General features: G+C 34.5%; 2 protein-coding genes across 2 annotated transcripts; both read left to right on the top strand.

Moving 5' to 3' along the window:
• Positions 1 to 6,513: 6,513 nt before the first annotated feature.
• On the top strand, positions 6,514 to 11,457 carry LOC137923524 (acyl-CoA Delta(11) desaturase-like). Its single transcript, XM_068766784.1, has 5 exons — positions 6,514 to 6,689; positions 7,123 to 7,253; positions 8,382 to 8,587; positions 9,327 to 9,512; positions 10,982 to 11,457. The coding sequence occupies exons 2-5, from the start codon at positions 7,131 to 7,133 to the stop codon at positions 11,259 to 11,261; spliced, it is 795 nt and encodes a 264-aa protein (XP_068622885.1). The 5' UTR covers positions 6,514 to 6,689; positions 7,123 to 7,130; the 3' UTR covers positions 11,262 to 11,457.
• A 3,214-nt stretch (positions 11,458 to 14,671) lies between these two features.
• LOC137923480 (uncharacterized) lies at positions 14,672 to 23,176 on the top strand. Its single transcript, XM_068766738.1, has 3 exons — positions 14,672 to 14,677; positions 21,790 to 21,982; positions 22,496 to 23,176. The coding sequence occupies exons 1-3, from the start codon at positions 14,672 to 14,674 to the stop codon at positions 22,972 to 22,974; spliced, it is 678 nt and encodes a 225-aa protein (XP_068622839.1). The 3' UTR covers positions 22,975 to 23,176.
• Positions 23,177 to 23,925: the final 749 nt, after the last annotated feature.

The raw sequence follows: 23,925 nt of genomic DNA, 5'->3' as shown, positions 1-23,925 counted from the left end.
AATTTACTTTCTATTTAAGAATACGACAGGCCAATAACATCTGACAGTACAAAGCTGCAAGAAAAATAGTAAACAATATTTTCGTTATTTATCTTATCCAAAAATCGATGGTTTTGAATTTGGTTTCGATATGGTATACCAAACGTTAATTGACAACAAATGATCTATTCATTCAACCCTTTAAAGCTTTTATTAATCACCAATATGTGTAATATAATCTTATATAGTAAAATAGGAGTTACATAAAAACTTTATTTTTGAATTATAATTGTTTATTGAGTCATTAGTTATCAATATTGTTTATTTAATCGACAATTAACAATATCTTATTAAACACTTAAAATACTTTACATACAATGCTTTAGGTTAATTACTAATGTATCTTTTTTTTCAAATAAACCGTTTAGTTTATTTCGAATTGTTCACATGTCAAGAACAACCTAATCTGAAATTCCCTTTAGCAGCGTGCGTTTGGCATAAATATAAATTGATTACTCTCCCTCTGCTTAATGAAACAGACCCTTAACGCCGTGACCTTAGCTTATTCATGGAGCTTTATGTTAATGCAACAAGTTAAGGAATTGAGATATAAGCATGATTTACTGAAACATTATGATGATTAGTAATTTATTATATAACTAAATAATAAATAAATTCTAAATAATATTATATTAACTAAATAAACACGAAACAGGATCTATCTGTACATAGGTTTACAGACAACACTTGGATCATTTAAATATTATATAAAGATCAATAAAGAGTTTTTTTTTTCTTAAATTGACGGTGCGTTACAGTAATCGCACATGATCTATGCAAAAATATTATATTTTTAATCCTTGTAACTATAAAGAATGAAAAAATCCACACTAAATCATTTATTACTAAAATATTTATGTGAATTTAAATTAAAATAGTTCTATGTTGGTTAAGATAATAAATAATGAAATTAACATATGTAAACACATCCGCAGATTTTATATCCACACTAAATAACTGTAGAAAGCACAGTCATACACACACATACACTATGTTGGCCGGCAGATCGTCGGGGTAACAACCTCATGCAAAATGGGATTGGCTGCATTTAACAACCGTGTCGCCTTCCTCGGTTCTCTGTAACACATTTCGGTTCCTTTGTAACAAATTGCTCCCAATAAAATGTCCAGTAACATTAAAAAATACGTTATGATTGCTTGACAATTTTTATTTCTAATTTTGTTTGTTTTTTCTTCTTACTCCGTTCGCTGCTAAAGATTCTCGAGCGAACAACCACGAGCCCTTGGACGCAACGCAGTTAAACACACCACTAGACGGGCCGACGACATAGTCAAAGTCGCTGGATTTAAACAGCGCAACACCAATCGTGTCTAGCTTTAAGGGACGGCTAAGCCTTGTAATAAATGCATATATTACTATATGCATATATAGTAATATATGGATATATAGTCCTAGTATATACATACATATTTAAACAACGGCACTTAGAATACGTAAATTTAATAGCTTTATAGTCGCAGATCCAAAATTCAATCTCAGACAGACGCACAATTGCTAAATATAACATAACCACTGCTTATTTTCGATATTTAAAGATCGGTAACGAAAATAATCCTCCAATCAGCACTGTATTACGTGACCTGTAAACTTCCTTTACACTTTATCCGTAATATCCTTAATCGAGACAAGAAGGACATTCATCTAATGATAAGTCAATTAAGTCAAAAGTAATAAAGTGAAGCACTAAGTAATTAGTCGAAAATGATCAATTAACATAGTCTTAAAACACAAAACCTTTGAGACGCCCGGAAAGCTGAATTTTATTAACTTTAAATTAGAGAATTCAAATATTTTCTAAAAGGAATATCGTTGTAGGTAAGTAGTTTCAAATTCGTACGATTTGTAACTGGACCTTTAATGGATAGAGGATCTAGTGAATCCGCATCTAACGCTATATCTTCGAATGAACTTGGAGACTTCTGTCACCTGATGTAACTATTAGCTTTTTCTTATTATTTTCTATCTATTTTCTCTCCTACTTTGTAATCATTTTTCCGACCACAAAACAGATTTTAACCACCGTTAATTAATATATTACTTATTGGAATTTTATTCAATACTATTTATATAACTTTTAGCCAATTTCATATACACAAAAAATAGGTGTCAGATAGATGAATAAAGATATGATAATCAACTGTTGAAGGACTGATTTAATTAAATTAATAATGTATATTTGTTTCATAATGATTTTTAAATAATTCTTTTACTGTAAGTAACGCAAAAATTACTAAGGCCATTCCCAGACAAACCAAAAACTAGTAAACTTTTAATGTAAAAGACAGTGGCGATACTGATATTACTTGACAAAGTAACTTTATATCGCTACGAGATCGAATCGATTGGATCATTCGATGCGTTATTGAGCATAACCACTAAGCTATTAAGTTGAAATGGCAGTGGGCAAGCCAAGTAGCACCAACGCATAACACATGGCCGGCTGGAACTCAAAGTTCTGCAAGCGTAGGACGTTCAGCCAAGAGGAAGATGGACGACCTTACTAATGTCATCGGAAGACGCTAGATGCTGGCCGCTTCAAACCGGTCTTTTAGAAACTATGTCTAAGGCATGTCAACCTGCTGCATCCTGCTACGTTTTAGATCCTGGTAATAAACTATGTATGTTTATAACTTTATTATATACTAAGGTGATAAGCCCAAACGCAATTCTGTTCTTTATATTTCAGAACACTACTATTATAATTCGTATTGTAATCAGGCTAACAGATGTCTCTCTACTCTTGTTAATAAAGTACAAATAACGCCATTGCTCTAAATTACAGTTCGTTAGTTTTAATGCGCTTTGATAAACGTTCTTAAGTTTGGTCTATATACTTTGATAGATTCGCATTTAATTAGGTTCGTTACAATAACCCCGATACGGTGCTCTTTTGAGAGTCTTTTTGTTTCGTAACGTCGTATCACAAAGCGGGGTCGAGTGCGGGGTCGAGAGTCAGGTGTGTTTTATGTTAGAATGTTGAAATTGTTTCAGTTACAATGAAACGACACGTATTTACGATGCCGGTATTCCTACTTACATATTTGTATACATAATTCGGCAGCCGAACGATAACCTATTTTCCGATTTTTATGTACATTTTACTATCTTGTCTATAATTCTATTGTTTGAAACATTTTTTCAAACCATTCTCGGGTACAGTATTTCATGGCCCGTTTATCGTTTCAAGGAAATACTGAATTATTATATCTAACTTCAAGCCTCTTTGGCAAACTGATTTATACCTGGGATTTCAGTACGAGTTCGAATAAGGAATGAGAAGATTAAGATTAGAAGTAACTGACGTAGCCCAGCGGATGAATAAGTTGAGGAATAGCCACAAGGATCTTAAGATTTTGAAGTGAAGACCACGGACCGGCAAGCGCAGCCTACATCAGACGAGCTTGTTAAAGTCGTCAGGAGGGGTAGGAAGCAGGCCTATGGTGGAGGTCAATACCCTGAAGTGGATCTCCTACGGCCAAATTAATGTTGATAGGATAGCATTTTAGTTTTCTGAAAAATAATAGTTTTTGCTGTCGAAACAAATTTTCTGTAATTCTCCGATAATACTTGCTGAATAAAAAAGTTATGAAAAGAAATTACAGCACCAGTTCCAATAGCTTAAACTCGCAGGTGCATTTTAGAAATCTTCGTGTGTCGTTTGGAAGAATGTTCCCGAAGATCTGGAAGACACCGTAACGATCTAATTTTTAAAAAAATTACATTCCTTTAATTAAAAATGTTTACCAAATCACAACATATATTTTTTATATTATTTTCAATACTAAACTTTATAATGGATGCGCTATTATCGATAGTAATAGTTATTCTAAATTAACAGAGGGACTATTATACATCAGCCCGATCAATAACACCGCCTTTTGTACCACCGCTGCATAAATTTTATAATTTTCCTTTGTTATGTTTGTTTAATTGTCATTTTTGTATTAAAGATATTATACTTTTTAATTTTTTTAGTTACGGACTTATAATTAAAACATAAAAATAAATAATATAACGAAGATTTTGTTATACAACTATATAGAGGAAAAGAAAATAAATAACCTAAATAAATAAAAACTTTATAATTATTGAAGACCATGAAAACATTTAGTTTTAATATACTCACTGCATTAATATTTTAGGAGCCGGGCATTCGAATGAAATGATGAAACTCGAGCGACTGGTTTGATGACCTAAATTATAATTAGAATTTAACTATTCATTACTTCAATTCCATTAACACATATATAACAGAACGACAATCTTCAACTTATAATTCTTTTCGTAACCTAACCTACTTAACTTAGTATATACCCAAAGTAATTACCATACACTATATACATAATACTAAGCCAGCTTCAGTTGGTTTAAAAAATAAAATCAATTTGCCCACATTTTTAAATTTTATCTTAAAGAAGAGCACAATCAACGTTCTCGTTACCAATTCCAATTAAATCGATCCAGCTATCTGAAGGGGCATTCAATTGAATGAAAACTAAGTTTCATTGATCTGTAATATGCTTTTGGAGGTTACAGGCACTAACATAACTGAAATAATATAAAATTAATTTATATCGTCATCATTTAATCCGTAAAACGTTCACTGCTGGACGAAGATTACCCCACACATTTTTTATATGAAACGATATCCATCCGGCGTCTTCAGAGATTCTTAACAAAATCGTCTATCTATCTTGTGATTCGTCCTACTCTATGCCTCCAAGCCCGTAATCTTTATTCAGAAACCTAACGACCCAGCGGCTATCAGCGAGCTATGTGGCCTGCTCACTGCCACCTCAACCTGTGAGTCCACTGAGCAGTGTCCTTTAATTTGATTCGTCTATGAATCTCCTTATTCCGGATTCAATCTTATACTGAAACCCCGAGCGTTAATACCACTTTATGGCTCTTTGAGCGACTCAAAAGAGCATAGGCAACAACAATGAGGCCTGAAATAAGAGACCACGTTTTACTGCCACTGAAAACACTACTGTTTATATAACATATTATAAATAAATAATGTTCTCAACGGTTAACGTAATAATTAAATTTTATTTTGAAACGGGTACATAAATTTAATATAAACAAATAGAGAGAAACACTAACCAGAATAAACACCTAACAGCGATAGATTTAATGCGGTCATTACGTTAATGAAGGAACAATACTTCACGGGTTTGAGTGTTTACTCGTATTCATAGTTATTCAAATTTGTCGCTTTATTAATTAACTATCAGATTATGCTAGGTGCTAGGTACTAATTAATTACATTGTAATGAAATGTACTGAAAATTTTTCAACAATAATAGTTTTTACTCTTCTAACCCTATATAGCCTAGAGAATCTAGAAATTTACAGAATCATTCGAAACAGAGATAAAACATTAAAATGGATGAAAGTGTAATTCATTTAGAGCCAATTAATATATGGTACGTTAACGAGATAGCGTTTTCAAAATTCCGATTCTTCTTCCTCTTTTTAGTCGATAGACGCCCACTGCAAAGCATTGGCCACTTACAAAGATGCCATGCTGACTGGTTTACCTACTACCAATATATTCAGATGATTTTTTTTTACTGTCTGTCCCTGTAGTACTGCCAGAAGTTATCAGTCTGATGCATCCAATGAAAAAAATAAATTAATGTAATAAAGTGATCACTTTATACAGGCTGTTTGGAAATAAGTGGAAAATCTGAATACTGATTCTTGACAGGATAGCACTATACAAGTACATTAACCCCTTTAAAAATGATATATGAAATACGGTTTATTTTCATGGTAGTATATTGATCTTATCTCACATTTGAAATTTGATACGATATGAATAGTAAAAAAATTAAAAGCAGGTAAATACTTCTTGTTTATTTATTATATTTACATTATATTGCTTCATTTCATATTTATTTTAGAATGCAAATACTTTGAATCTCGTAAACTAAAAATAATTTAACACACTTGTTGAATCTACAGCTTCTATGTTTATCTGGAGCCTTCTTCGTTTTAGATAAATTCCTTTACTTTATATTTTTTTAATAATAGCATACAATGGGAGATTATCCGTACAGAACTCTATTGAGCGTGAGTGTCCAGATGATTATATCTATCATTTTAAAAATATTTTATTATTTAAATACAATCGCTGCCAGCTGCAACCATCCAGATAACCTGTGTTATCAATTTACAAACCTTAAAAAAGAATTAAATAAATTGTATTCAAAGAAACTTTTTTAAACAAGCATCCTTTTTTCTTTTTAAGAGTGAGTATTCATAAGACATTGTAAACAAATTAATGGTAAGTGCCAGTATGTATTTTAGTATTCTTGATATTTCGTAAGTGCGAAACTCTTTTACAATAGAATGTTTAATGAATTGTTTATTTAAACCCTCTGCAGTACACTTATCAAAGCATTATTACGTTTCGCCTAGTTCAGTCGCGGGGACAATGAAAGAAGTACATATAAAACCAAGATTATCTCTTAGTGAATTATTGCGTTCAGTTGAAAAATTGTTTGATTTTAAAAATGATATAAAATGGGAAAGCGCTATTCCTATTATTTTATATCATGTTTTTGGTACATATTGGTGTTATCAATACGCGTTTCCAGTAAAATGGCAAACTGTGCTGTACGGTTAGTATATCTTTTAATCAAAAAATTAACACCTTTAATGCATGATTTAGATCAAAAATATGTTTATTATGAAAATAAAACATAGACATAGGTTAAGGTGCAAGAAATAAATTAAAAATATTTGTTTTCTTTATCTATAGTTATAAATATTATTTTAGTTATGGTCACATAATATAAAACAAAAATATTGTTTATCTGTAAAATTTTATTAAAAACAAAAAGGGAAGAGAAGATTTTATTTTTAGATTTGATTCAGAATATGGACTGATTTAATAAATTGTTTGTTTTTTTTAAAGAAAATATTCCAATACAAGAAAAGAAAAGAATTAATTTAAAATTTTAATTTTTCAATTATTGGCAACAACATGCATTTAAGAATTATAGTGTTTCGATTTGAACTATCTTTACTGACACCATACGTTTGTATATGCAGCTGCAGTAATGTATGTTGTAACGGGTTTCGGTATCACGGGAGGAGCGCATCGCTTGTGGACCCACAAAGCCTATAAGGCAACTCTTCCGTTGAAAATATTTCTCCTGTTTTGTTACTCTAGTGCTGGCCAGGTAAATATTAAATTTATTTTAACTAAAAGTGTACAATGTAACTTGACGGTTCTTAACATAGATTATTGATTCAAATTTCTAATTGAAAATAAATTAGATAGAAAGACAAGAAAAGCATCCATAGAAACTATCTGAGCTTTTTATTTACTTAGCTAAATATAAGTAAATTAATACGTTACTATACAATACAAATACAATACGTTTATTTATTTACGAGGAGGCATGCATGTCAATAACATAAATCTATTCATTACAAAAAATAATATTTGTTTATTAGTTAATAAAGATACATTATTTCTATCATTTGTTCTTATAATACAAACAATATTCGTAAAACTTAGATACATATAGCTTTACAAATAATTAGATAATAATGTTTCCTAAATTTTAACGAAATTTTTACAATTTTTTACGATAAAATCCTAATTGTAATAAAAATGACAATCCATGATAATATAAAGATTACTATAAAAACCAAAAATAAAACCACGAAACGTTTCGCAACATTCCTTACTGCCTTAAGAAGAGGGTCTACAAATAATATGTGTTACTAGTGATGACTTACATCTGTGAAACGTGGTCTTTCATTCTGGGCTTCATGGGCTACCTGACAGTCGCTCAATTAAACATGAAGAGGACTATACTCAATTTTTTTATAAGATCAAATCATAAATAATGAAATCTTTAGACGATGGAAAGAAACGGATATAACCAGCGTTCATTTCTTTTTTAATACACGGATTGGTAAGTTGTGACAGTGGGCAGACAACATATAGCAAAGCAAATGGCCGCTTACATCTTAAAATTCAGAAGTGGCGACCACTCATAAGGTCCTCACCTCTTCCAAAGACGCCGTTTGCAAGCCGTTTCGTACCGGTCCTATTGGAAATCTGTCAAAATCTATATCCAGGAGTGGACGTCCCACGGTTGCAATGATGATGATAATCATATTTTCTTACAGGCAGTCACATACTGAATTACTTGAAAATGATGAATTTTTAATTCATTCAGCCATTTTCTTGATACAAGAAGATTGAATGAGTGACTTGTTCAAAATTAATTTGGTTGGATATTTACGTTAATTACGTACAATAATGTGATGAAGTAAATAAATTTCGGTAATTTTAGAACTCACTGTACCAATGGGTACGCGACCACCGCCTGCACCATAAGTACAGCGATACGGAGGCGGATCCCCATAATGCCAATCGGGGCTTATTTTTCTCTCACATCGGGTGGTTAATGATGAAAAAAAATTCTCAAGTACTACTCCGCGGGAATGAAATGGACATGAGTGACATAAAATCCGATCCTGTACTTAGATTTTACAACAAGTAAGTACAGTTTAAACGGAGACATTTCTAATATTAACCATTACTTCCAATACAAGTTGTCTCGAAGACAGTGCTAAATTATTTTGGGGAACCGTATTCAAGTTGAAAAATTACGTTTGTAAAATAATTAAAACCGATTTTAAAAGAGGTGATCTTTTAGTTTTATTGATGATATAGGTAATTTTTAAATTATAATTGTAATATAATAATTCTCACTGTTGAGATATAAGACTCGTATCATCGAGAAAGTACGGATGATATTCCACTACAAGAATCCAATTCATTAATTTTTGAACTTAGGTTATGGCGGTTTCACTTTATTTTTTTAACCAGTTATGAATAATAATGACTTAATTTTTACCAAGGTTTAAAAGGAGTGGTAGAGCAGCGGTAGAGAATTGAAACTTGCGGTATAGGAATAGGTTTCCAGAGGATGGGCAGCCGTGTTCTCTACGTACCGTAGTAACACACTGCGCACGCCAATCCGCATGCCAAGCGTGCCGATTATGGTACATTTCCCGATACCTATATTTGGGGGAGGCTTATGCCTTGCAGTGGGCGTCTGTGACCTGAAACGACGAAACTTTTAATAGAGCCTGAACTATATCATGCCACCACACATTAAATAATATCGTGGCTTAATGCTAAATGGATTAATGCTAAATTTTAGAAAGTCGGAAGGTCTCTCTCGGCAGAATAATTGGCGTTATAAAAAGTTAATCACAGTGTTTTATTTCAGATACTTTAGCTACTTCAAACTTCTGTTCTGTTTTGTTTTACCAACGGCGCTGGGAGTCTGGGTCTGGAACGAGAATTGGCGATGCGCAGTCGCGTGGCAATGTTTTATTCGATATCTTAGCATGTTCCACAGTGAACTCACTGTCAACAGCCTAGCTCACGCCTATGGATATAGACCGTACAACAAGTATGTATACTATCATTTACAATTGATTTTTAACAATCAACAAAGAATATATACAGGGTGATAGGCTGTTTAGCTCGACCTGTATGGAGTGATCACTCTTAAACTTCATTGGAAGACTTACAGCCTCTGATAATACAATTTCTGCAGAGACAGATAGATAGTTAACGATAATTTATTTTAGTATCTAGTAATTCGAGTTTTGAAAGCGCTACTTCATACCTTATGTTACCCAGACGTAATTAATAATTTTAAAACATTTCTTTTCGAATAGAGAATGGATTTTCATTGTTAAACAATCACTCTTTGCAACTTATAAACACAAATACCTCATCGTTGGCAAATTATATCTCGACATAGTAGTAGGCAAATTTTAGTGAAGTAGTTAAAAATATTCTACATTAATAAATAACTCATATCGTATAAATCTAAAAATATATAATATAATTCTATAATTGGTCAATGCAGAATTACAGAATCCCTATCTTTAAATATCATATCTTAATAGACCCTCCCAGTAGTCAAACCACTAAGTTGCTTATCAGACTATGAATATTTATCCTGCATTATAGCATAAAAATCATATTTAATTTAAGCATTAAAATAATTGGCTACTTACTTACCTACTTCAAAAAAGTGCTAATTTTGCTAATAAACTGTTACATTTTATGATTTATAATTTACGTTAAAATAAAATTTGAAAAGTGAAGAACGAAACGAAAGTGAACGAATATCACACAATAATTTTACTAGACATTGAATGATTCATATGTTTAATCAATCTCTTTAATGGACTTCTTCAATCTAAGCATATATTACTAAAGAAATAAAACTGATATTTTACAGATTACATTGCGATATTTTTATATTTTTGCCCGGTAAAGGTAGTGGTATAACTAATATGTTGGATGTCGATTATCATCATAATTTCAGCCGTAAAATATTCACATCTGAACATAAGGCTCCCCCAGATTTCAAATAGAGCCGATCAGAAACGGCCTGCATTCATCGTCTTCTGACGACCTTAAGAAGGTCCCATTGTTCCATGGTCATTACTACAGAATCATAAAGCTGCAGCGGCCACCTGTTCTGGACGCTATATGCCTCGCCCACTTCTACTTCAACATATCAATCGACAGAGCCATGTCAATAACTTGCGTTCATCTACGGAGCCCCTCATACTTTAATCGATCACACAGAGAATCCTAAACATAGCCCCATTCATGAATGTTCATGTGACGCAGTAATTCAACAACTAAGGTTAGCAAGTTTGGAGTTGCCTCGAGAATCTAAAATTTAAAAATTTACTTAGATGTACTATTATCTATATTTATATTATATTATATAAGTATATTTCTATTATACTCTTCGATAATAAAGTTAAATATTAAAAGACAGTTATAACTATGTTTTTCACAAAAATAACTACAGTTTAAAGAATGTGTTTCATATAACAATGATTTTTTTTCCAGGAATATAATCCCTAGAGAAAATCGTTTCGTTGCGACGTGCACATTGGGGGAGGGTTGGCACAATTATCACCATGCTTTCCCCTTCGATTATAAAGCCGCCGAGCACTTCGACGCGTTCAATTTCTGCACAATATTTATAAATGGTTTTAAAAAAATAGGTTGGGCGTACGACCTGCGCGAAGCGACGCCGCAAATGATAAATGGGATCGCTAAAAGACTCGGGGATGGTACACCTGTGCATTTCCCCCTATCGGAATCGTATAAGACAAATATTTTATAGAAATATATATACGTGAAGAATTTTAAATTACACATTGTAAGTTAATCATTTATGTACATCATTTTTCACTGTGAATTACTTGTTATGATCGATACTTGTATTCGTCTAAAGATGAATTCCACAAGAGCTTCATCATCATGTCAGTCAATGGACACCCCCTGCAAGGCATAAGCTTCCCCCAACCATCGCTACAATGACAGGGCCCGCAAAGCGAAGTCTCGCGATCTTGACTATATCATAGGTCCAAAAAAACCTAATATGTTATAAATTAGGATCAAATATACCTTGCCTATAATGACATCCTTCAACACAAGGTTAGGATCTGAGATGAGGCACCACAAACTGGGAAACAGGATTTTTTGTGATCAATTTCATAAACATCCTTAATACATTTGTTATAGTAATGCATAACCTAATTGCATCATCACCGAACTCTTTTACATTACAGCAAGATTTTTTGACAGTAATTTTGTTGCAAATCTTTTTATCTATTACATACTGTAAGTAGCCCTGTAAGCTCTTTTACAGAGACTAAAGTTGTATATAGACAAACTAGCCAGGTTCCTGTAATAGTGATTTCTAACATTATTTTCGGGATATCCGTATTTTATAATAAAAATTATGAGATTTTGGTAAGAAGTATGTTTTAATTTAACGACGAAACAATTTACTCAAAATGGATTATTTTCGTAATATGTTAAAATATTACATCAATGTTATTATGCATATTATGTACATATATATCATGTATTTTATTTAATCGTTTAGAAATATGGCAAGTGTGAATTTCGTTAATGTTAATTTTGAATTAGTTTTAAATTTTATTTATAGTTACAAAATAACTTCGGTGAAGAATCATTTTAATTGATTGTGATTTATCATCTATTTTAATAAAATACTAAAACATTTAATAAAAAAACAGTTATGTATGATGCTTTGTATTGCTGAACTTATATACGTTGCACTATATAACTACTGTGCTTTAAGCTGCAAACCGTATACTATTGTACGTATAACTAAAATGGAGTCATTAATCAAACAGATACTCCACAAACACTGATACTACGTACACACTGTTATAATACGCTATTGTGTATTTCTTTTTCTTCTTCTTTTACGTCTACTTTGCGATTTAATTTGAGTTGATTACTATGTGTACTTTGTAATTAGTTTATCGTTTATTAATTTTGTATTGTGTTATGTACGATTTATCATCTGTGAAAGACCTCAGAATAAATAATATACAAAAAAAATTTAAGCGACGTCAAAACAGAAGAATTTTATTTGAATTAAAACAGAATGAAACTAAGATATTTATATGACTACGTAATATAATTAGATTTGTAGTCAAAGGTTGTTAATAAAAATGTTTCACTTGATTAAAACGGTGCTTATCTTCATGGATAACTTCTCGTTCTTTAGAACTTCTTAATAGATATTTTGTAAAATATACTGAAAATATATACTTATTTACTTTTCAATCTAATGCACTTTTATGCCACTGTTCTTTCCATTGTGAAATAAGCACCAGGGCTTTGTGAAATTATAATCAACAGAATCGCCAGCAGCCAGTATCTAGAAGAGTATTAAAATATTTTATTATCTGCACCGATGAAATCTGAAAGTGAAGGTTAAACGCAAACAAATCTTCGAAGTATATTCATTTTATAAATAAATAAAATATATAAATAAATAAAACCGTAATCGATTTTAATATTTTACCTTAATTTTTGATAATTGGGCCCCAAAAGACATCTTGACGAACAAAGAAGATTGAAGGTTTTTTAAGGATTTCACTGCTGTCCAAGTGACATAAATACCGTGACTTCGAGGCTACATGGTACTGAGGACGCCTAGCCCAAGACCTTTTTTAAGGTAGTGAAGCTCGGAAGCTTCCAGGGGAACCACGGTTCAGACTGAACCGAACTTTCAGGTCACTTAGACGGACGCTCCATGAAGTGGCCCCACTCCACGAGAGGAACTAACCAGAGGACACGTTTTTTTTTATTTTATGACTGAACTTTCACTGCTGCCCCAATGGGATTTGCTGATGCCGCGAGTTTAAGGTAGCAAGACGCAGAAGGCGCCTAGCCTAAGACTTTCTTTGGAAGCGAAACCGGAGTTCGTTTTAAATCGTTTCAGCTGACGCACCATGAAGTGACTAGGCTGTAAGGGCCCCACGAGAAGACCTCGATAATAGCCGCTTAGCGTTACGACACAAGGATGAGTTGTCGGTTGCCTGACTTATAACTCTACTACCACTTAAGCAAAAGTCCTAGGAGCGGCTAGCGCTGGGAGGAGGGTCGGAATAAACTCCAGTAACGCTTCTATCCAGTATGATCGGGGGTTGGCTTTTCCTGTGATATACTATCCGGTCTCGTTTCCGACGAGACCGATTGGTTATCGAGTGGACGTCAAGGATGAATTTAAAGAGGCATGGGCTACATGGCCCCATCCTTATAAGAGCAATTAATAATAATAAAGTTTGTAAAGTAAGAAATGTAATAGCATACATTATCACGACCACGGCGTTGCTGAATGTATATTTGTAATCTAAGAGCGTCATGTAATTAGCATAAATGGGCTGTAGTCGTGAGTGGTGCGCACAACAAAGCCTCATTTCAAATAAAACTAAAAACATTTAATCATGTTGTCTTGAGCATTTATTTCTCTTTATTATTTTGTAGAAAACATAACTTTATTAAAAAATTGCTGTCATTTAATGAAATTAAGAAATATAATTAAAAAACTTCTCGAGTATTCCTTTAAAATTCTAAAATTTTATTTCTTTAGAGAAATGGGAATGGGAATAACGGACGTAAGGTTAAACATGCTTAGAAAAATCTTTATTTTTTTTGTATATACATCTTTTGATCTTAGGCGAAGGCCTTGCAATGAGCGTTTATCCGCTTGCCTGATGATGATGATAATGATGATATTAAAGTTATATATGGTATCAGAAAACTTTACACATAGAAAATAGAGAAAAAGAACTAAAAGATACGACGGCTCAGGGACCATAATAAACTTTTCGTTGTTCACCGTTAATAAATATGTTTTTAGCATTAATATTCCAAATTATAGTATATAATAAATTTTATATTATACTTATATTTATATTTGACATATTTTTATTAATATATACGCGATCTTGTACATAGTAAATCCAGAAAAGTAAAAAAAATTTTATACCATCCCTATTTACCGCGGCAATAGGTCCTCTTACAACGCAACAAGTCAAAACAAAAAAGTATTTGTAAACTTTTTAGATTTAAAGCATTGTCAAAATTACATAGGGTGAGCAACGAAAACCGACTGGTAATAAACCAATGTTTTCCGCGAGCGAATTGTAAAGAACTACTGAATCAGTTACAATATTAATGTTAATTGCTAATATATAAACATACAAAATGAAGGTAAATAGCCATAAGTATTTTCCTGCCAGAAATAGAGTGTTAAAGTAATGTTTAAAATTAAAAGTATCACTCTTTATCCATCACTGATAAATAAAATTTCTTAAGATAATGGAAAAAGTAATTTCCGTTACATTTACGAGATCATAAAACAAAATTTTACGCAAACTGCGTAATTGGATTGGGTACACACTTTACCTTTGCCACAGTTCGTGAGACTATAAAATGAAACAACAAGCTCAAAATTAAACAATATCTGCCCCCGGGGTTCGTCAATAAATTACTTCTTGAAAAAACTTTACTAAGTAAATTTCTAACGTTTTTCTTTTAAAACAAAACAAATTTATTTTTAAACTCATTAAAAATATTTTATTTATATTACGTAGACGTTGACGAAATTTAAAGTCTGCGACCAATGTGTTACTAATGATGACTTACGGCAAAGAAATGTGATCTCTCACTTCGGGCTTCATGGGTAAATTCACAGTCGCTCATCAAGCCACGGAGAGGACTATGCTCGGGATTTGTCTACGTGGTTGAATCATAAATGAAGAAATCCGTAGATGAACGAAACTAATCGACGTAGTCAGTCGATTAGTATATTGAAATCGCAGTGGTGAGGCCACATAGCATATATTTTATATTAGATGGTCGCTGAGGCCTTATGGATCGGAGTCGAGATCACAGACCACAGACCACCAAGCGCAGTTTAAAACGTCCACCCACATAGTGGACAAATGACCTTGTTATGATCGTTGGAAGACGCTGATACTGGCACTTCCAATCAGTCTTCTTGGAAATATATGAATAAGATATATATATATTATGTACATGTATTATATATGTGTTTAATAATTTTTTTTAATTCTGTTGAAATCATTGTTTCCGCTAAAGTATCATTGTTATAGTTATGTAATACTACCTGATTTGCATTTAAATTACAGATCTTCTCATGTTCCAAAAAAAAAAACAAATATTTCCGAAAAAATTAGTTGAAATTTTTATGAATATTTAAAATGGAGTTGCATGATGTATATCCACAACAAACACGTGAACTTATTTGGGGGCAACCGTCTCGAGACGCAGACATTCTTATGTAAACATTTGCAATATTCTCAGTTACTGTAACTAGTTTTATTTCTTTGGGACTAATTATTTATTATGAATAATTATTGTATACGTATTTATAATTGCAACTCTTTTTTGAGTTTGAAGGTGATTTGATATGATCTATTTTTACAGCAACCTGTTGTGCAATAATGTGCATGTGCGGTTTTGTTACAATAAAAAGGGACAAAATATTTAACATCGACACCGGCGGAATTTCGTCGACGATAATTAACATTACCAGTAGATTTTTACTGGTGGTGCGGAAGGCTTTAAAAAATGCGCTGATTGGTTACTGAAAACGTTTTTTAAACCCCGCTGTAATGAAACCTACGAATACTACGATAACTATCGAACGCAAATACATATTCACAACACTTTTGCTACGAAAACAAGTTACTGAAAAAATGTCAACGAGGTAAATAAATTAAGCTTAAAAAAACTCTGTAACATGGACTAACTCTGCAAAGAAAATTACTTGTAAGAAATTTCTTAATATACGACTCTCAATATTATTAAAATTTACTTAAAATATATATTTCTGCTGGTATATGTGTAACAATCTATAAAACTTTTTTTTTACTCTCGTAAGGAAACCCTCCATGAAATACCCTTCCGCTGAAGGGGCAACAAAAGTTTTAAGTCCCACTACTCTATCGGTTGAAATCCGCGATTATTGTCAAAACTAAGTGATCGCCAAGTATCTCTACGATTTAGTGTAGAGATGAAATTCCCCAGTTTTTCTACTGCAACCTATATGTGTCGTCGACAACCTTTAATTTGGCGCTATGGTCATGTTAAAAAGATAGGGAGGTTAGAGGAAAGTGATATGACTTTTACCAACACTGTGTCGCGATCTCTCTCTCTCTGCCTTCCCGCCTGTTTCTTTAACATTATACATTCTACAAGACCTACATTAACCACATAGCGTGTGCCTTATCTTTATTACACGGAAACATTAGGCATTTGCTCTTTGGAACCACAGTCTCGAAGTCGTCGCTCCATTATGTTAATTTCATTAACATAATCGCAAATGACATTAATGAACTCGTTAAGTGGCATTGTATATTACAATAGTGCACTGGATAAATCCCGTTAATTGCCATTTAAGGTTGCATAATGAAGCGACGCGCGGTCCGTATTCAAACATTTTGTAATTACCTTTGAGTACAGCGAAAAACAAACTTCCATCAATGACGGTTGGGACTTTGCGGCAAAACTTTTACACGGGGGACATGTAAACGTAATTAAATAAACAAAGACGTTATGTACAAAAGTTTTTGTATTCAAAAGTGAAAAACTTATTTTAATTTATATTGTTACTATCGCTTTCCTATTGATTATAATGATAAAAAAATATTAACGTATAGATATTTGGCTGATATAAAACCGGAACATCATTTAATAAATAATTAAATTCCGATTTCCAATTTCAACATTTAGATTAAAGAATAGATCCAACTTAAGTATTACAGTGGAAACAAACTTTTTATAATATTATTTTACGTGAGGCAAAAGCCTTCACATCCCTGATCTTTGGAGCAAGGACGAGTTCTGTTGGACTCGAATCATCTAAAACCTGTTGACTTGATGTTCCTCCATCATGGCAACGCAACTGGATCTCGGGAACGTTTTCACACATCAGCAGCCTCGCCGGTGGCAGCCGGTCGAGAAAAAACGTCCCTTTTCTTGTCTTAAGTAAAGGTACGCTGAAACCTAGCATATCTCACTTCTAGTCCTCTCCGCCTCACACGAGTAATGGACTCGTTGGTTGACAGTACGTCACCCCGAAGCCAAGAGGACGAGTACTCACATTTACAGGTCCTCCCCGGCTCCCTGCTGCGGTTTTGGTGTTTGGCTTCATCGCCAACCATAATTTGATTGTCGAGGATGATTATCCTTAACAAAGCAACCGCCGACATTAGTGTTTATTCCACAAATCTCAGTTGGTTCGAGGGTAGGTAGAGCGGCATATCGTCATACCGTAAAACTCCTCTACCTCGGTCTTTGCAAAGTGTGACTTGTGACTGCACCTCCGCTGCGGAAGCAAAGCCAGATTCACATCGCTTCTAAGCAGCCCATTTGTTCACCTGTCTCGGCAATCGGACACCTCTGGCCATCACTTACACTAGGAATCGTCCCATTAGCGTAACTGTGGGTGGGCATGCCACGGCTTCCAAACCTCCCACCGCTTGCCATAACGTAACGGAAACTAGTAAGATAGGGAACAAAAAAAACAACTTATACAAATATTTTTTGTAAAAACGCCGACCATCAAACGGCAAAATGTTATCTTTTGTTTTTGTATCTATTGCCACAATTACTGTCGGCGATGCCTTATACTGTTAGGTCCGGATACAAGGAACACACAGCTATTACATGCATATAAGAACAAATTTATTGGCTCGTTTCCTAGATATTGTACTATAACGTAAAGCAATTTATTTCACGAACAGTAAATCAATAAATATCCAAAACCTTTAAATGGTCTGTTTATAAAATAAAACCGAAATATCATGTATACTTGTGCGCTACCTAAATGAGCCTTCTTCTATTTATGAAAAGCGAAAGGGAAAATCCAGTCCCTTGGCAATCGAAATCTCTTTAAAATATTAAGGCTCATATACAGGATGATTGATTAAAGTTGTAAGAATTAAATTGGTACTATCTGCAAAACTTTTGCACTGAAGACTTTTGACAGAAATAACCAAAACCGAACGTTTTTTTTTTTACTATGATATCACTACGTTATTTTATATCTGCGTTTATGAAACCATCAATTTTTGGGTAAGGTGTACCGTACATTAATAGAAAGTAAATAAGTCGTAAGAGTGGAAAAAATTTACACTGTTCGTTGGTTCACCTGGGAGCCTCGTCGAGATCGTCGGCGACTTCAAGGGTCAGTTAAGATTTCTGGATGAGACGGTTTGGCTAGACTAAAGCCAACCTCGACGTTTAATGAGCACAATGCCACATGATTGCCCATTGGGAAAAGAAAAGATGTTACATCATTTTACCATAAAATTACTACTAATTCTTCTTTTATACAGAATAAAAGTTTTTTTTAGTATGGCTGTTTCTATTTATTAGATAAACTTTTAAGATTTCAAACACACCTCGCTAAAGGTAAAGTTTTATCGTTACTTTTCAACAAGAAATAATCAAAAACTTAAAGAACGTACTTATAGGCGGCACTGATATAGTAAACACATGTCTTGTAAACAATTGAAATCGTAAAAGATTGTTTTGCAGATCCTAGACTAAAGACAAATATCATTAATGATAAAACAGTATTCAACCTCCATTAAAAACATCCATCGCAATGTTAAAAAGTGCAAAAAACATTTAGTGAGAAACTTTTAGTTACGCTTGAAGGTAAAAACACGAAGCATGTTGCGAGAAAGTAATAAACTCTTGCCTAAATCCGAGCCATAATGTGACGAACACCTAAACGACCGCTAAGGGATGAAAGTTTTTCAGGCAGCCAACTTTGCCAGAAAATTTTAAGATATTAACTTAACAACTTTTGTATGCAGTTTTAACTACATTACAAAAGAATATCTCTGATATAAACATATCCGAAACTTTATTGATGTGTGAACTTAATTATAAAATGCATCTAAATTAGGCAAAAATAACAAATTAGTTTAATCAGTTTTAGATATTTTTGTACTAAATATATTAGCTCGAGGAAAAACAGTTTTCGTAAAATTTATGCATGCAACTCGAAAAAAAAAACCTTAAGCCTGCAAGAAATTATCTTTTGTGATAAGAGCTGTAATATTTATTGGCGTGTATAATAAAGAGTATTGATAGAAATATATATCACTGGTTTTGATGACAAAGGTTACATTCAAGTTCAAAATGTAGTTATTAAAAAATTATTCTTGCTATTTTTCAATTGATTAAAATGAGCGCACTGTGAGAAACCTGATGATCATTTGTGATTTTTTATTAAGAAATAATGAAACCGAACCATTTTTGAAGAGATTATAATTGGTGACGAAAAGTAGATCACGTACGTCAAGCACGTGCGAAAACGGTCCCGGTTGAAGATCAGACAAGCTTCATAAATTTTGGCAAAATCCGGCTTACCTCGCAACGAGGTGATGATAATAAGGTTTTTCTTTAATCAGAATTTTATAGGCAGAATCAGTTTAACGTCATAAGAGCACTGCTGAAACTATTCATCAAGGTTTTTAATCTGAAATCTTGAAATTTTTATCTACAATGGCATGATGTGATTAACCACAAGATGGCAAAAAGTAATCAAACAATTTGGCACCTATGCTACTACACGTAATGTAAAGAAACCAAAAATGTGTCTACAATTTTCATGTAAAATGATACGGAACTTTTTCTTTATCCATCTATTACATAAATATTGTCCTGCATCATTCATTACCAATGTCATTTCCGTTCATCGTACAAAAACTACTAAACTAATGTTGTGGCGGCTTTCGTTCTTCTCAAGTAAACTTTAAACTATAATCGATCAAGACGTAGAAGAGATCTGTTTCGGTTAAAGTATCGTTATATATATTTAAACAAACTTTGATTAACTTTTTCGAGAAAATCTTATAAAGCTAACCGCCTAAAAATGAGACTAAAACCATTAAGAAATATCGCCAAGATAGAAAAAAGCTTTGGGAACAAGCTTGCGGACATAAACATGTATATTAAAAATGTCCTCTTTAAAAAAACCGTTGCTAAAAATATTGACGTTTTGTCCATTTTTTAAAATAAATTATCTGTAAAATGTAACGCTGAAATCAGGTTATTACGAAAGATTATAATTTATTTCCTATTCCAATAACACTAATTAACATTTACACCAGTGTTTGTTTTTTTTTTTCAATTATTTTAATACTTGTTAAATTTTTTTTACAGTTGAAGCTTTAAAAACGTTTTAAAATGCACAAAATTAATTATAGTAAGTGTAAAAAAGAAGAGAAGAATTTTATAACTCACCCGTAACAAACACTCACTTCTCTTTGTAACGATATCTTTAAAATTTATAATGTAAATGAGAAATCTAGTACTTAAAGCTCCTGACATCCCACTGGCTTTACAGGAATTGAGATTTAATGGCGATTGAGTTAAAACTGATGGTTTTGTAGAGATTTAAAAACTTTTACCGTTACAAAATTTTATGTTTTAAATTTATGCATTATGGACGTTGACAAATTAGCTTGACATAAACGGAATAACCCGTGCTATACTTTTGCTGCTATTATAGGTTGTCGTAAAAATACGTATTGTAATAATATTGCTATATAAAAAAGCCGCCAGATGTGAAAGTTCCCGCGGACGTCGTCACAACGCTCAACCTTTTGTTTGTCTCGCCCACTCGTTTCGCTCACTCGCACGGCGTGCACGATACGCGCTCTTGCTTGCTCTTGGCAGGTAGCCAAGACGCGCAGCACGTGCGCCCGCGGCCGTTGGAGTTCGGGGAGTCGGATTTCAGCCATGGTTCGATGCGCAACCGCGCGTAGGCGAATTATTCATTTTCCGCGCACAAATTGTTTTAATAATTAAATAAACGTGTTTCCACATCACACTGGCTCCCAACCCGTGGCCTACACGCTAATTATCGACGAAATCGCGTATTCAACCGTTCGCCATCTTAGCGTCGTAGAAGAATCCCATCGAAAATTTAACAATTGTGCGTTATCGGAGTGAATTTCGTCAGTGGTTTGCATCTGTTGTTTGCGATGCCGCGTCGCAAGGCTCCAGGCGTCCGTAACAACGTCGAGGATGAGGACTCGGACAGGTTCATGACCGAGGGGCAGCTATCGTCGTTCATGGCGGCGTTCGCCAAGGCTCAAGCGGAGTCAAACCGCCAGCTAATCGAGAGTCTTTTGCTGCGATCGCCGGCCTTCACCACAGGAGCGCCCTCGCCATCACCACCGCCATCGTCGTCTTCGGCTCATCCGTCTCCGTCGGGAAACTTCGCCGGTTGCACGGCTCGTTTCAAATTAACACGAGAAAGTGTACAAAGCGATCAGCGTGCGACGTGCAAGGCACGCGCCGCCGCCGCCGCCGCCGTCGTCGCTGTACCTGCTGTGGTAAGCGCAGCGAATGCGCCGAATCGAGGTAAACGGTTTTGTGTTTATTGCAAGAAGAGTGGACATAATCGCGATGAGTGCTCAAGGCTTAGATCTAAAAGTGATCCGCATACAGTTTCGTGTTACGGTTGTGGTATGAAAAGTGTTATTCGTGCTAATTGTGTTAACTGTAATACAAAAAATACGGACACTAAGGATTCGTTCTTTGCATGCGATTTTATGTCCACAAATAGGCATTTATATTCCAAAACCGAGGCATCGCAATGTCAAGCCCATGTTTCTTTTGATTATAATACTGTTTTTTTAAATTCTGTTTGTAATGTATATGATGTGCCTGATGCGCGGTCAGTGGATAACTCGCGTACCGAGCGCTTGCGTCCGGATGTTTGTACCAAAGGCCGTCCAATTTTGGACATAGAGATTTTTGGCTATCGCGGTACCGGTCTATTAGACACGGCGGCTAAACGTAGCGTTGCCGGATCCACGCTGTACTCCTTGTTGCTTAAGTTAGGGCAGCCGATGCGTAGTAGCGTCATGACTGTGAAACTTGCTGACGGTGTAGTGCGTGACGTGACAGTCAGACTGGTGGACGTTGTGGTGATGCTCGCGGGCACATCAATACCTACCACATTTATAATTTTTCCAGATGCAGTTAACAATGAAACATTGCTAGGCATTGATTTTATACGTAAAGCTGGTTTGGTTATTGATAATTTTAATGAAACGTGGTTCACAGCTGATCAACCTCAGGTCATTCACCCCTTGCGTTGTGAGAAATCACGTAACTTCATCGGGTGCGCCTCTGCCGACATGTTGCGTTCGGACGAGGGTATGATGCTGTCACCACCTGAAAGAGCAAGCCTTGCGCAGACATTGCAGGAATACGAGGACATTTTCCGAGAAGGGGGAGGACCGACGTCGTTCGCTGAACATCGCATTGACACCGGCACCCACCCGCCGATCGCCGTCCCGCCGTACCGCCTGACGCCTGCGAAAAAAGAAAGTATCGAACACCAACAAGACCTCCGCAAAGCTGTTAAAGATAAAATTCGTAAAAGTGACAGTCTCGACGTCGGCGACCTCGTATTGATGAAAACGCACGTTCTCAGCAACTCTGCAAAATGAGTCAGCGCTAAGTTCGTACCTAAACGAGACGGGCCTTACGTCGTTCAGAAGAAAGTTAGCTCAACTACGTACCTGTTAGCGTTTCCTGATAAGTCCGACATTACCATTGGGAAGTATCATGTCTCTGACTTAAGACGCTATCATTCGCGAGAGGGTGAATGCACTGAGATTCCTGAGCCTGTGGCTCCAAAACGTCCTCGCGGCCGACCACGAAAGCTTGTGTCGGTTTGACCAGTTGTGAGGTCACTGGTCCTGGTCAAAATCCACATCACAGTATTCATATACAACTAGTAAGATTTTAAATGGTCAATTAGAATTAGGTGGATTTGTTTTTTTATTCAAAATAATAGTTTGCAGCTTTGCTGGCATCACTAATATAATTTGGGTGATTACAACAAGCTTAAAATACGAGAGTTTTGGGAAATATCTTATATTCGATTAACAGCGTAACCTGCATTACGTTATCGTCAGGGGCGCATCGAAAAGGGAATTCCACGGAAAAATAATTGTTTATACACATCGATATTATGTGAGCGACATCACGTCGAAAAGGGGAATTCCATAAAAATATTTTTTTTCTTTTACAGTATAAATACAGGCGACGCTCGAATGAATGTATAAACTTTTTCTTTTGACTTTGTGTTGTTACTACCTCAAGACCTATCAGCCCTGGGAAGAATCCCACAAGCCCTTAGGTTTTTTTCACAAAATTTGATTACGTAACCTATAAACGTTTAATGTTTTGTGCTCGGACCTTTGCCGTGAGCTGGAATTAGTCCGCAGAAGCACCAAGGTCGCCGACGCGATGTAGCTAGAAGAATTGTTGGTCTGAAGTGGCAGTGAGAGGGGCACATCGCTCTACTAGGTCGACTTGCTAACTAGTCAAGGTCGCGAGCACAACCGGTCTTTGCGGCGATTTTTGGGTGAGGCCTATGCCTTGCAGTAATCTCT

Source organism: Battus philenor, unplaced genomic scaffold (assembly GCF_028537555.1).
Source record: "Battus philenor isolate CCGP_79_NKW_IND1 unplaced genomic scaffold, ilBatPhil1.0.hap1 SCAF_21, whole genome shotgun sequence".
Taxonomy (NCBI): Eukaryota; Metazoa; Arthropoda; class Insecta; order Lepidoptera; family Papilionidae; genus Battus; species Battus philenor.
Note: the sequence above shows the minus strand (reverse complement) of the source record. Positions and strands in the feature narration are given on the sequence as shown.

What these genes read in the sequence shown, in the direction of transcription:
- LOC137923524 (XM_068766784.1), top strand. Translation starts at nt 7,131, where the DNA reads ATGTATGTTGTAACGGGTTTCGGTATCACGGGAGGAGCGCATCGCTTG. An exon ending in GTTACTCTAGTGCTGGCCAG is followed by an intron (nt 7,254 to 8,381) that starts GTAAATATTAAA and finishes CGGTAATTTTAG; the next exon opens with AACTCACTGTACCAATGGGT. An exon ending in GTACTTAGATTTTACAACAA is followed by an intron (nt 8,588 to 9,326) that starts GTAAGTACAGTT and finishes GTTTTATTTCAG; the next exon opens with ATACTTTAGCTACTTCAAAC.
- LOC137923480 (XM_068766738.1), top strand. An exon ending in AGTTTCGTGTTACGGTTGTG is followed by an intron (nt 21,983 to 22,495) that starts GTATGAAAAGTG and finishes TAATTTTTCCAG; the next exon opens with ATGCAGTTAACAATGAAACA.